Source organism: Cottoperca gobio, chromosome 4, assembly GCF_900634415.1.
Source record: "Cottoperca gobio chromosome 4, fCotGob3.1, whole genome shotgun sequence".
Lineage (NCBI taxonomy): Eukaryota > Metazoa > Chordata > Actinopteri > Perciformes > Bovichtidae > Cottoperca > Cottoperca gobio.
The window spans coordinates 19,225,456-19,240,223 of NC_041358.1; the positions used below are offsets into that span (position 1 = coordinate 19,225,456).

At 40.0% G+C, this 14,768-nt stretch overlaps 1 protein-coding gene across 5 annotated transcripts in view; it reads right to left on the bottom strand.

The window, feature by feature from the left end:
- Positions 1-14,768, bottom strand: part of negr1 (neuronal growth regulator 1) — a 134,790-nt gene that overhangs the window by 83,347 nt on the left and 36,675 nt on the right. For all 5 annotated transcript variants that reach the window (XM_029429314.1, XM_029429312.1, XM_029429313.1 and 2 more), the window contains exon 2: positions 9,802-10,040. In XM_029429314.1, the coding sequence (XP_029285174.1) occupies positions 9,802-10,040 (239 nt within the window). The remainder of the gene's footprint in view (positions 1-9,801; positions 10,041-14,768) is intronic.

The following is a 14,768-nucleotide window of genomic DNA, read 5'->3' on the forward strand; positions in this document are numbered from 1 at the left end:
ACACGACAATGATTAGTGGCTAACTAAATGTCAGGGGCCATAATGGCAAATCTGTTCCTTTAGACACACTCATATTCTCTCTACACTTTCTCTGCAATATTAATGGCAGGCTGTGTTGTTTTAATGCATTATTATTCCACCGAGACTTTTGATACACAATTATTCCAGGTGGGAATAGCGAAACCAATTCACTATCCTCTTCTCACAGCACTTATAACACCTACAGTCATGAGGCACTATTGCAACAGGGTGGTCACAGTGTCAGTTTTCTTCATTTTGATACCAACCAAAATTACATTTTGACAAATGCTACACTAAATCTTTATTCAATCAAAACTATGGAAAGCTCCATAACCTCAACATCATTATCTCCAATCACTAATGGGCATATTTATGTTGACGACTAACAAATGAAACAAGATGCTATTATCATTTGAGAAAACAGATTTTTGTATTGTAGCTGTAATATCAGTTTAGGCGTATGTTTAAGCAAATTCAATTGGAATAATGTCACATTCAACCACAGCAACATATCCTGGTTGTGGCTCTTTTTTTTTTTTTGGAGGAAACAGAATATTCACAGTTTGGATAATCCGGTTGAAATTCGTCTTTTTTTAAAGGCTTGAAGATCCAATCATCACTAAAGCGTATGTCAGGCAAGAGAGCCAATGTGGGGAAAGTAAATATAGATCAGCAGGTGTGCAGATTATTCAATAGCTGTGAAACAGCTGTGCCAATCAAATGTGATAACAACAGCTCAGCAAACAGGAAGCTCTCTGGATGGTTCAGCGTCACAACATGAACACGCATTTCGACAAATATGCACCCAAAGACAGATTGAGTATGATTTTACATCAGGTAGTTTTCATAATAGTGATAGAAAAATAAATAGAAATAAATTGATTGGTGAAACGGTTTCTATAATTATATCGGACCGTCGCTATTTTATGAATAATGCAAATGTATCTCACCTCGTACATGGTCGCATAGTTTAGTAATTACTGTTACATAACAGCACTACAATGTGATTCGATTATAAAACATGCTACTTTTGCTAAAACAAGAAGGTTGGAAAAGAGGCTATGATGTGTCCCGGTAACCGGACGTCTGCCTCATAGAAAAGCCGAATATTGAGTTATAACCGAGCAGTATGATGTGTACAGGGCAGGATCGTTATACTGTAGCAGCCTCGATTTTAGCAGATTTATCGAAGGTAAATACAGTGGCTCTGTGCTCTGGCGCAGCACTTGTCAGAGGCTGCAGATTTATCAACACATCAGTCATGGAGTTCATGAACTGAAGGAGCTTTTCATACTAGAAAGAAGTTGTGAACAGCAGATACTGTGTGAATCACCCATATTCATTCATAGATTTACTGACTTTCCTGCTTTTGCCGATTTTGGCTGTAGAGTGTTAATTGACAGTAACCTTCAAAACGGGCGACAACTTAACCGTTCGCACGCAGACTTGTACTTAAACAAATAGCACTACACCCCAGCTCAGGGGTCGGCAACCTTTACTATCAAAAGAGCCATTTTGCCACCTCTTCCACCAAATAAAATGTGTCTGGAGCCGCAACACATATTTCATAACACAGCTTAAGTTGTATATATAGTTATACTATATTTGTTGCATTTATGAAATTACAGAAAGACAAAGGAAAGGTTGAGATTGTATTGTTGTTTGTAATTGTTATTAGGACAACACCAAACTCTTTTAGGGGTATCAACTCAATGATTTCTTCCTGCACCACATCAGAGTTCACATACCTGCATAACAGCGCTGAATGTTCAACATCATTTACATCCCTTGACTCATCACAGGCGATTGAATATGCTTCATCTGAATTTATGTGCTCAATTTGCTGTTTGGTGATGTGTGTTGCCATTTTAATAGCCCTGTCCTCGACGGTCTTTGCAGAGAGAGACATATCTCAAATTTTCAATTTGAGATTGGGTTAGGGAACAGATGTTCTGATATTTTTAAGAATGCTTCTTTCATGTATTCTCCATCTGTGAATGGCTTTCCACGCCGTACTATCTCCTGAGCGGCCACAAAACTAGCAGCAGTAGTTGAGTTTGAAGATTTCATCCATTTCTTGAAAGAATATTTGCTCTGCTCCGCTTTCAGCAGAAGTTCAGAAATCGCGTTTCTTTCGCACATCTCCAGCTCGGTACTTTTCGGCAAATGCTCGTGTGTCTGTTCTTGAAATGTCTTTCGACATTACATTTTTTGTTGTTAGCTAATTTCTCGCCACATATCAAGCAGACAGGTGAGCCAGCGTCGTTGGCAGTAAAAGCAAATGCATCTGTCCACGCACAATTAAACTCTCTTTTTTCCCCCCGAGACTTTTCTTTTTTTAGTTGTATCCATTGTTAGCTTACCGAGTTAGCCGGGGGTCGGAAACTCAAGATTAGCCACCTGCAGGGAAAGGTGCCGCGCCCGTAGACGCAAGAGAATGTGACGCATATTTTAGTGGACCAAATGTAAAAATTTTATTAAATGTATTTCAGTGTCACAATATCACGTCGAACTCCATGATAAGAGCTGTTCCGTTTGAAAGATTGTCCACTGTGCAACAAAAACATACATAAAAATAATGTTATTTATTTCCATGTTTTTCTTTGTCAAAGCTTCAGGGAGCCACTGCAGAGGGGTTAAAGAGCCGCATGTGGCTCCGGAGTCGCAGGTTGCCGACCCCTTCCCCAGCTGATGGGGATAGTACCATTTACCAGCCAAACAATCAATACGATCTATTGAGTGGCTGCTAGACTTTGAACTTTTACTAGCTTTTTGGCCGTGGAACAAAAAAGTACATTTTGCGCCCTTTGCAAAATCAAAGCTGTGTCAAAAGGCTATAACATTTATGTTATCGTAAGCACATTGCTTTACATATTACTCTATGTGTCATACTATACTGCACATGTAAGCATTTTGCAAGAGGAGATTAACCAGTGATCTACATTAACCACTTTATATCGGTGTTAAGAAATTAAGTCTGCACACCTGTGGGTGGGCCCTCATTTACTGAAATGGCTGTTCAGTTAGGAGAATGACTTCTTCGGTTGTTCATTTTTTATAACACTTATAGGCTATTATAGAAAATTGCCAGTCTAATAGCAGCATTCAATTTCATCTTTGGGTGAATCACAGCGACTATTGACAAAATGTCCTGCTACGTTTCAATGAAATATAGATGATTTAACATTAAACTGTTTAAGCTACTCAACATCAAGTTTAAATGGGAAATGGTTTAACCAATATGTTCACACAGTGCAATCTATTTTTAATTGAATAAAGAGCAAGGTAGAGCTAGGTCGCAATTATGCTTACACTTTATAGTATTGATATAGCCAATACTCGAGGGGAATCCACAGTAAAGCGACGGTAAATGAGGGAGAAATGTCATTGAATGTGTTCATTCTCTGAATTAATTCAGAGAGCTGTGTTAAAGTGTAGTCGACAGGAATGTATTTTCGGACTGAGGTCAAGAGAAAATTAATATTTAAAAATGCACCCGGCAATTAATGAGAGAGTGGCAGAATCATAGCATATTAAGAATAAACTGTGATTTGCTGGGCCTTATTATACCGTACTGTGTAATTATACTCCATCTCTGTCCTGACATCAAAGAGAGGAGCGACGACCTGGAGGTTTAACCCTCCATTTTACTATTTGCTGAGAAACACTCCCTCACTGACTCACTCAATGGGCGTGGGCGATGAGTTTTCACTGTGGATCCGCTCTGATCCATATTAATGTCCAAAGCATTTTCATCACATACAGGATTATGCCTCACATTTTTGAAAACGTTAACCCTATGAGGAACTGCATCACCCTGAGGCATCTGTAAAGCCTTACATAAAATTATTTAAAGATAAACTGCACTTCATTTCGATAGGGCATGATCCTGTGATAATTTGGTAGCAGATGCATGCTGGGAACAGGCACTTGTGTTAATAAAAGCTCAACACCTTGGCCTACAGTTTTCAAACACATTACCAATGCCCATGTAAGCAGTCCCTGCTGAAGGGAAGTCTGCCTCTTCCCCCCCGCCTCACTGTGACAAGATATTCTTAGATGAGAGGTGCTGTGCATATTTAATACATTATCACATCTACAATCTTAATTAACAGAGAGGAAGGGGGGGGGACATTGTCGGCTGAGATGGAGGGTAGTCATGTGATGTGTAGAAGGGCGGATTGGGCCTGATACCAATCTCTCATTCCTCTGTATCCTACATCAGATAATGGTCAGGGTAGACTGTAAATAGGTCAGTGTATACATGGTGGAGATGAGGATATGCAGATGAAGACCAGGGGTAGAGTAGAGGAGTAAAACAAGCAGAGAAGAGCTGGGCTGATGTGGACCAGGAGTCTGCAATGGTCATAGTTCATTGGGTTGTCAGTGATGTCACTGATATCGCAGTTTTACTCAGTAATCAGTGCAGGGCCACGAGGCAGAACCCTCTTAGTTTAATCTTGTTAAGTCAAGTATTTAAAGGAAGTGTTTAACTGCTCAGCAGTTACCTGAGCCAAATGTACCTGGCGGAAAACATGGACCCTTTTACTAATACAGCAGACCCTGATGGCCCTGATGATTACCTGATGATTATTGCTCTTGGCTGAGATTATGTGAGAGACCCATTTCGACACTGGTAGAGCTCATGGTGTGCCCTGTAAGATGATTGTTGTGATGCCGCAGCAACACTTTTGCAACTCTGCCTTTGCATCACTGTACAGAACATTACTATTCTCATATATTTCTCTCTATCGTCTTGTCTATCATACTGAATCTCACCTACTGTATTCTATTGATTGATTTTTCACCACCACCATATAACACTTTTGATTTATTTCAAAGCAAAGATATAGTGTGTTGGAATTCCACAATTTTCTCACTTCTCATGGGCGCTGTTCAATGGTGATGAAGCTATGCAGGGGGATGCACGGATGCAAACATTTAATTTGTAGAGGTGACACTAGGTCTCTGAGGGGGATAAATGTCACGCAGATATGACATGTTTTTGAAAGATGAGTGAGCAGGCAGAGCCATATCTAACCTCCTGCTCTAATGCAGCAGCATGTGATTCATGTGTTAAGAAGTGTGACGATAACTAGAAATCCCTGTAAAACTGTTGTAATGTTTAGTTATGGAGAAACCCCATGGGATGTATGACAAAGAATTATTTGTGGCTCCAATGTCAAAATGAATGGCTATTTCTCATTGCCAAAGACCTATTTGCTGATACAGGGAGGACAAAATAAAGGGAAACACTCATTTCTAAAAAAGAACATGCTTCTAAGTTTTAGAACCTTCAGTGCGTTCCCGAACCACTAACTCGTCACTGTTCACAAATGCATGAATTTAGGAATTTATGAAGCAAAGTGCTAAGTATATTTTCCATCTCCATCATCGGTTAAAGAAATGATGGCTTCCCCTTAAATAAACACAGCTACAGTTCCACACTTCTATTTTGTCAACGCCCCAAACACTGGGTTGAAATATAAAATGTGTTGGCAGAACAGTAATAACATGACGGAACACGAGAAAGCCTCGCAGCACCGCTGACATAGATATACATTCCAGATAAGCATAATTGCTCGGAGGATGAGCTGGTCAAGGACCCTGCCATGCACCTGAAATGGGTTGAGACCATTGCATATTTCCATACATATACAGTAATCCCTGCCTGCTCCAATGTTCTGTGTTACTCCTCACGGTGCACTGTCTAGCAAAGCAAAAGTGCCAAAAAATCCAAAGCCATGAAATCCTTTTACTTCAACTGTAACATTCGTGTTGCAGCATTAATAAATGGTGTATGCTTGGACTGAAAAGCCCAGATTAAAGTGTCTGGCTTTTTTCTTTCCCTTTCACCAGATAAAAAAAAACAAAAAACAGCGTGCTCCCAGAAGCATCTGCAACATGACAGAGCTGCTCCCTTGCTACATCTCATCTGTAAAGAAATCCCTCTGTTCTCCATGAGTGGGCTTAAGCAAATGTACACAAGTATCGCACAGTGACAGGTAATGATTCACAACACTTGAAGTTTTGACAAAGCAAATAAACAAAAGTGCAATATGGTGTGCTGTTATGGAGGTAACATAACAGCACACATATGTTGTCGCCGTACATGAATAAAGAAATGACAGAGTGGCTGGCAATAGAATGAAGCACATTTTTAACTACCTTGAGAGCCGTGTCATTTATCAGCTGGAGTGAGTCATCTGTATTTCGACATACTTCCTGCCCGCAGCTCACAGTCTGATACACAGCTTTGTCTCAACGGCTAGGACCCATTTGCCTGATGACTCCGCAGTAACAGATTTAGATAACACAATCATAACACCATCATACTTCGTTAATAACAGATAACAGTAAAAGTAACAAGTACAAAGCCTATTTAGAACTCTATGTAAAAATGTGTTTTCATACTGTTATATTGTCCAATCGTCATCTTAGTGAAAACATCTTTTTTTGTTGTTGTCAATTATTTTTGTTTTTTTTGTACCATTGTCTAATTATGACTCTGGCTTCAAGACTCTTGGTTGCAAATGTGTTAAGTATGAAGTTGTAAGTAGACTGTTGGTCAGGTGTTAAAAAACAAAGTGCTATTTCTAAGCTTGATCTAACCAAATAAAGCTTTTTTGGTGGAATATGAATATAAGTGACAGATGCCTCTGACTGAAATTACTAACATGTTACATTTGTGAACTGTAGAGCAACAATTGCTATTTGTAGGTCAAACCATTGCCAAATCTTAGCCACTAGGTCACATCCATTAGGAATTCTGGGCATCGCGAAACGTATTATAAAGCTGACAGCTGGCACATTAGCTTCAGTTTGATTGTGGCCATATGGCCAGTGGCGAGGAGCCGCCATGACCCGAAACACCCCTGGTAAGATTCCCATTACAGAATGTACTTCAGAAAGGCAACAACTACAAAAACATGATGGTCCTGTAGTGACCATTACTGCCTGCCAAGCAGCTGACTGTGGTTTGTCACATGTATATTTAGAATCACAGTACACTCTGAAGCAAAGGTAAAGTGACTGTTTGTTTGAGAAGCAGCTCTGCTAACTGTCAGTGTGAATGGCACTAATTGTAACTCAGCCACTACACAGTCCACTCACTCACAGGGCCGTACATCGGGAAAGAGTTCCACTGTTTTAATGGACTGACAATGATGCAATTTTGAAAGCTGGAGCACAATAAGTTAAAGGAAACAAACAGTTGGACATTGATAGGGCACCATTTAGCCAATTCTGTTGACTAATCCATCATAGGGGTTGCCTGTCATAACTGGACTTGCGGTTAGACCTTTTTTTTAACCATCTTAGGGCATTTGATGATAAACTCTCCACCGGCAACTAACATCTCGGGATACACTGATATGACTTTTTCTCTCCTGATGCCTAAACTCTGGGTATCTGTTGTTGCCAAGTGCTGATATGATACCAAGGAGAAGTTCTCCTTGATATATCTTTCTTAAAGATGTGATAAAAGCTTCCCTACAAAAATTGCAGAAAATATAGTTTTGGAAGAACTACAGTCCATTTGTATTAACTTTGAATTATAATTTTTCTAAGCCTACTACTGCCTTGGATCTAAAAAGCATTTATTGTGAAGCACATTCAGGGCGGGATGTAAGAGCAGTAACTAAACACATCTAAATGAGCTCGATAGATCAGTTTAAGTTAGATTGAGTGACTTAACCATCACACAGTGGAAACAAGGGTGGAGTGCAGTACACACGGAAGGTTAGCTTGAGGGAACTTTAACAAGACATAAGGCTGTTGATGGACACATTGGCAGTGGAAGGGATTGCCCCTGTGACCTTTCAGCAATGGGACATTCGCTGTTACTGCAAAGGCCGTGGTTCTCTGACAAGTTGACAAGTGCTGATAGAGCATTGCATTTATATGTTAGGCATTGAGCTAATGTGTGTGTATCAACAACCAACACTGTAAGTGAGGGTAGTGAGGGGAGTTGCACTCTTCTCATCAGCCATCCTGCCAGTTTAATAGCCAACCACAAAAAACAAAAAAAGTCACTCAGGGCATTCAAACAAAACCACATCAAACCACAGCACAAAACCCTACACCCACTTAATTTTATAGTTACAGTGCAAGAAGATGGATGTTGACATATGATATCCAGCAGCTTAGAAAATGTGGAATAATAAAAATGAGCTGAGGGGTAACAGGTATGGACACCTGAGAAGGTAAATGTTGCTTTGTTATGACTATTCTGTTCATCCCCAGTGAAATCTGCAACCTCGCAGGATGACACTTTACCAAAAAACTGTCAACAAGGTTGTTTGTGAATAGATGATACTTTTCTAGTTGTTTCTCTTTTTTTACAACCTTTAGTGTTATTGTACCAGGGTAGTTTATTTAGCTTACTCCATATGCCTTAATGGCAATACCAGCTGGAGAGCTGTTTCCACTTTTACATTTCACATAACACAGCTCACACTTCTACAAGCGGTGTGTCTGACCCTTAACTCTTCTATTAATACTATACTGCCCGTGTGAAAGTATGCATATTCCAACATTATGTTCCTTTGAAATCCTAACCATGGCTTGAACTGAATGAGAATAATTTGGTATGAACTTGTAATACATCTGATATCTGCTCAGGGATACAACTAGGGTGTTATCAGTGGCCAATGAGTGCAGGTCTTCACATGTTGTGAAATAAATACTGACATTAAAAACAGTGATGAAAAAAGTGTCTTCTCATTTGACCGGTTGTCTGACAACGCCATTAATTTCCCAACCTAAACATATGCAGAGCCAAGTGGACCATGCACGTGGTAAATGTTCGCATCAGCCTATTAAAGAAATAGAACATGGCACTCGGAGGATGGATTTTCAATGAGGCTGTTTTCTTGCTGCTAATCCACAGTCTGAGGTATCAACATACAAACTCAGCCACCACCCTATTACCCCAACAAGTAGGCATTAGGATGCTGTCGTCAATTCGCTCTCTTTGCCCACAACAGCCTTCTTAATGTCCCATAAAACACAAATACACCTATTGACCTCGTTAGAAGCGGAGATCCAGATAATGAATCCCAATTTGGACGGCCTCTCAAGAGCTCAAAGGCACTTTTATTATGTTAAAGTCTGAAATGCAAAGCTTTAACACCTGCCAACCAATGACACATACAGCATATCAATAACAATACAAAATTAATTTAAGAGTCTGACGACATCTTATTTGTTACCTGCTGTGACAAATCCCAGGGAGGCTTGATTAAAGCTACATAGTCTGCCTCCAGTCATTTAAACCGACACAGTTTTACTTTGTGTTGCATAGCCCACGGGCACAAAATGTACCCTGCAATGTCAGTTCGCCTCCAAAGAAGAAAGTTCTCTGATGAAAAGATTTTGTTTTATTATTTCACACAAAAAATAGCTCAGGCTCTTGTTCTTACTCACAGTATAAGAGAGTGACAAGACATGTTTGCAGCACAGATGGTGTCGGATACACCTGTGACCATTAGGTACATGGACAACACTAGACATTGTCGGATACGCTATGGAAAGTCTGTTAGCTAAATGATCCGTGTAATAAGTAACAAAATATATGTTGGATTGAAATAAGGAAGAGGAGGACAGAAAGAAAAGCAAGCAATTATTCATCAAATATCAGAGAGCATAGAGGTGCAGACAACTGCAATCCATCAGTAATTACTAATGGCAAATGAAGAATTGAGTTCATTCAAACAAAGAAAACAACACATACGCACGGAGAAGTGCCAGTTCAGCCCATAAAGGACTATCTATACGCACCTTTTACAATTAGGTTGAGGAGCTTTGGCCGTGGGTTGCGCTCACTCTGAATGGAGCATGTGTACTGGCCGTCGTCGAATACATCCACCTTCTGTATCTGAAGGCTGTACTCATGTTTGTCTCCGACGCTGGACACGATGGACACACGCGAGTCCACGGACCACTTGTCTTTTCCTGCGAATATGATGCTTGAGCGGTTCAGCCAGGCTCCTTTAGAGATCCCATCCAATAGGTAGCACCTAGAGTGACAAGAGACACTTCAGTTAGATCTGGACGCATGCTTGTTGTCCGACTTTGAAAAACACGTGAGGAAAGTCGACGTTCTTGAATTTCGACAGTTTGCCGACAGAAGATTATTGTTTCCATTAGAAACATTGCCGTTATCCCTCTTGATAATAAATAATCTCTCTTTCCTCAGCAGGCACATTTCACTGTTAGCTCAGGATTATGTGGGTTCTGAGGTTTAATGTACAACCAGACATCCTGAAAATGTTTGCCTTATATTGATTTTTCTTTATGCAAGGCCAGAGAGCATATGGACCAAAGGAAGTATCACATTTTAGCTATAGGCCCGCATGTGTAAGGTGCCAGAAAGTGAGTCATAAAAGACCTGTTACAGCTGTGTTAAGATTCAAAGCCTAAAATAGCCAGAGCTATGAGTAATAGTTGTGAATAAGGATGGCTTTGCTGTTGTTGGATCTTCTAAGTGGGCAATGTGAAAGTGCTTCTTTGTCATTATTTTCATTGACAAGTTGTTGAAAGGTCTGGTTGAGCAGACTTAGATATCTTTATTAAAGCAGTTGATTTAGAGTGTTTCTACCTGTATTTGTCACAAACATCCCAATGTTTGAGATTTATATTTAAAAAGAAATGTTAACATTAAGAGAGTTTCCTTCAACCAATCTCGGGGAATACAATGTAAGAAACCACTTAGAAAGAAACTATCTAGCTCCACTTTCACAAGTACCATTTCATTGTAATTGGGACGTTCACCTTTCAGAGCCCAGAAAAGATTGGTTTCTAAGTTAAGTAACTGAATAAGAAAACCTTTGAGCAGCGACTTATAATACATAAAGTCTGTTAAAATAGTAAATGGTAAATAATGGGGCGTCCCGGTAGCTCAACCGGTAGCACAGGCGTCCCATATACAAAGGCTTAGTCCTTGCCCACAGTGGCCACTGGTTCGCCTGTGGCGTTTGCTGTATGTCATTCCCTCTCTCTCTCCCCCCTTCATAATCTGCACTTCTCTATCATAAAGGTATGAAAAGCCCAAAAAAATAACTGCATCAGTAAATAATGCATCAGAAGTACAGCGGCCACTGAAAACTACTCATGCAGTGTATAGGATGAAACATCAGACCAAAAGTTGCAAAAAAGTGGAATACAGAATAGGAATCCAGTAGACTGACTGTAAATAGGCTAATCAGTAAAAGCAAACAGTATTGGGCATATTGTACTTTACAATTACAACTCCTGGCTATATCTGCACAAAATTGTACAAAAAATGTGTTCATAGTAAAGACACAACATTGTTTTCCTCTTCCCAGGTGGCGTGATAACACCTGATTCTGTATGCATAAAGCTGATGTAAATGTAATGTTGCACTCAGTTTGTGGTATGACTGTGTCCATGCATGCGAGCTGCACCAACATATTATTCGATTTGTGTTTAAACTTAACAAGTAAGGACAACTGGGACCCATCAAGTTATTATTTGTTTTATCTTGGTGAAGATAGAGGTCTTCAGTTCAGCCACAAGTAATGAAACATCTCTGAATCGGCTGTAGTCTACGACCAGATTCCTGTGTGACCATTATCAAGCTCAAAGCAATTTACTTTTGAAAGCTAATTGCGCAGACAATGGGTCTGTAACTTGTACAACATGATGATGCTGGGTCATGTTGTCTGAAGGCAGTTGTTTTACTCATCACTCCAGCGCTGTTTGCACTTAAGAAACTGCATCATATTCTTTGACACATGCTGTAATAATGAGTGGGAAAAGAGGCAATCAAGTTTGGCTCTTTAGCTGTAGTCAACATGCCATCCAGACCGCCAGCACGAGTAGAAAAGCCACCGAGGAAATCAGTTTGGCACTAACCACAAAGCTCTTTACCCACCATGCCAAGAAAATGCCTGTCAGGAGAGCGGGTGGAGGACAATGGTCTAGTCCAGGCTCTCCCCTTAGAGAAGGCACTGTCCTTGAGGAATTGTGAAAAATAAGTGGCAAACAATGGAGAAAGGCTAGTAATAAAAATAACACAAGAGAGAAGTCCAGGTCATTTAGAAAGTCTTCACGGACCAGTCGATTTGCCCATTGACAACCTAGGTCATGGTGTTCCATGGCCTAAGGCAAGATTTACTGAAGGAGCCTCAAGGCAGCCTTTCCTCTTTTTCTGTTTTTTTTTATTATTGACAGCAAAAAAGTCAAGTGCGGATTTAGCTCTCACAATTTTTGAAACTTGATCTATGTAAAAACAGCTTTGAAGTGTAGTGAGGCGGCTTGCAACCTGCCTACCTCAACGATCAAAACCTTAAGTGACTAATAATTGAACACACCTTTGTGGGACCGCTGAACATCAATACACAATGCACCTGTGCTCAGCCCACAACCACTGATGTCAACAACTTGCTGGGCTTTCATCGTTATATCCTCATAAAACAGAGTAACCTTATAAAACGTTTTCTCCGGGTTTATTTCTCTTTGTTTTCTCATCCAAAAGTGTTCTTATATTATCACTTATTCACTCCGTGTAGGCTTGAAAGGTGGCTGTTAAAAAGTGAACTCCTTCAAAAGAGATCAGAAGCTGTGGTCATCTGTCAGGTACTATGTCCTTCAATGGTGACAGGTTTTTTTTATGGCTTATAAAATTATCAAAAGGTCTCAAGTCACTGTCGTGCGGAATATATGGTTATATACACTGCTGACAACAGCTGCTGTCTGTGAAGCAGGACACACATTTACCAGCCACCTTTCATGGATAGATATGGGATTAACAAAGCCGTAGTCCCAGACGTAGGGCAGGAGGACATTTCACCTCGCCAGCATCTCTACTTGGACTCCTGACATTTTCCTTCATCTTGATGAATCTGTCCTTGATTTACTTTCGCTGTTTTTGCAGTTTGCTTATCACTGCTGAGTGTCTTTGCACTCTCCCTCCTGAAATTATTATTGTTATCTCACCGTCTTTGTAATCTCACACCAAGGAGTCGTACAGATGCCTGTATCTAGCCACCTCCTCGCAAAGCTGTGTAACAAAACAGGCCATTTTTTACAAGAGCATATTGTCTAAGGTGTTGTTGTTTACTATGGATGATTCCTTTGTTGCTGTTATCTTATAGGAATAGCAACTACATTGGAACTCATCACAACCCTGGCATGAGTTTGACAACCCTGAGTTGGATAACTGTGCAAAGCAATGATAAAAAAAAACTAAAAAACAATGGATACGGAAAACATGTCTGTACGGTATACAGTATTGTGATTAAATTGGAATAGTCAGTGGCCTAAATCTGCCTGAAACATCTACAAACTCCCTGAAATCAGTTCTGTCAACTCGATATGTCTGCAATCACCAGAGATTCAATACTGGTTTACTTGAGTAAGTTCGCTGCAGATTATTACAAAGTCACTTTTATTTCGCTTTAAATCACTCCTCATCGTGCTTGTAAATAAAGAATTAAAGATAATTTAGCTGGACTGTTTACCTGCTTGTCATCTTTACAGATAAACATAAGCCGGAACAGATCCCGCTTAATGCCAGTGGAAAGAAAGGATTTTAGTGATTACAATGCTTTATTTTTTTAAATACTTTGCTTGGGCAGGTTTATCCTGTTTTTCCATTTGCTTTGACAGAAAAAAAATACTTTCTTTTCATCTTTCATTCCACACTTTGACTTTCTGTCCAAAGTAATTATGGAATATACCATGAAAAACACAGGCATTAAAAACATGTTACATCATGAAACCACAGCAAAGTCATGTTATCGTCTCTTTATTCTGCCTCAATCAGGGAGAGCAGCACACAACTGCAAACACGTAAGATGGGCTTTGCTTTCATCAAGCCCCCTTTCTTTAGGAGCCCACCAGGATACATACTTCCCATGGTTTATACAAAGCTGAGGTAATTATTCCAGACCTCAGAGCATCTACTCTGAAGCAGCTTTGACATCTAAAACATGCACTAATTGATACTTTTATTTATCCCTGCTTTTGACGAGTGACTGCGGAGGAACGAGGCTCATTACAAGCGATTTTTTGGGGGGATTTTGGCTCACAAATAACAGAGTTCAATTCAAACCCCACTGATTACGCACCATGTGCAAAAAAGCAAACTGATAAGCTGGTGTTTGAGCACCTTACAAATCATTAATTACAGTATGGCAGCTGGTAAGAGAAGCAGATTGTAATCCGTTTAGCCAAACTCATTCAAGCTCTTTGATCAAATGCCATAATTAACACTGGGGCATCATTCTGACCCAGATTCTTATTTGCTTTATAAAATTGTTTACTAGATTGCTCAACTGGAAATTTTCTTCCTGGCACCAACTCCACAGATCTCGTCTTGTAAACATATTTCAATGTTTCACAGTCTAGGAGTTCACATTCAGCAGTTCTTTCTTCTATTTGGCAGAAGAAATGAATACACTTCTGGATGAGTCCCTCTATAGTCTGAGATTTGTTGTTATGTAACAGTTACATAATAAATACACAGGACATTTAAACTGCAAGCCATGCAGTCCCTGTGTACGCTCACTTTTATCACCGTTTTTCCTGACTCAAATCAAAAGGGACTTACAGCAGTACTTATGTTCTCTAATAAATACATTACCGGTAGATGAGATATATTCTTAGTTCAGAGTTTCACCTACCATTCCATTGCTTAGATGCAGCGCCTAAGAGTTTCTGTGCCCCGCCTATGAGGTATGAACGTAAAAAGAAATGTGGCGAGCATCTGGACGAGCTGACGC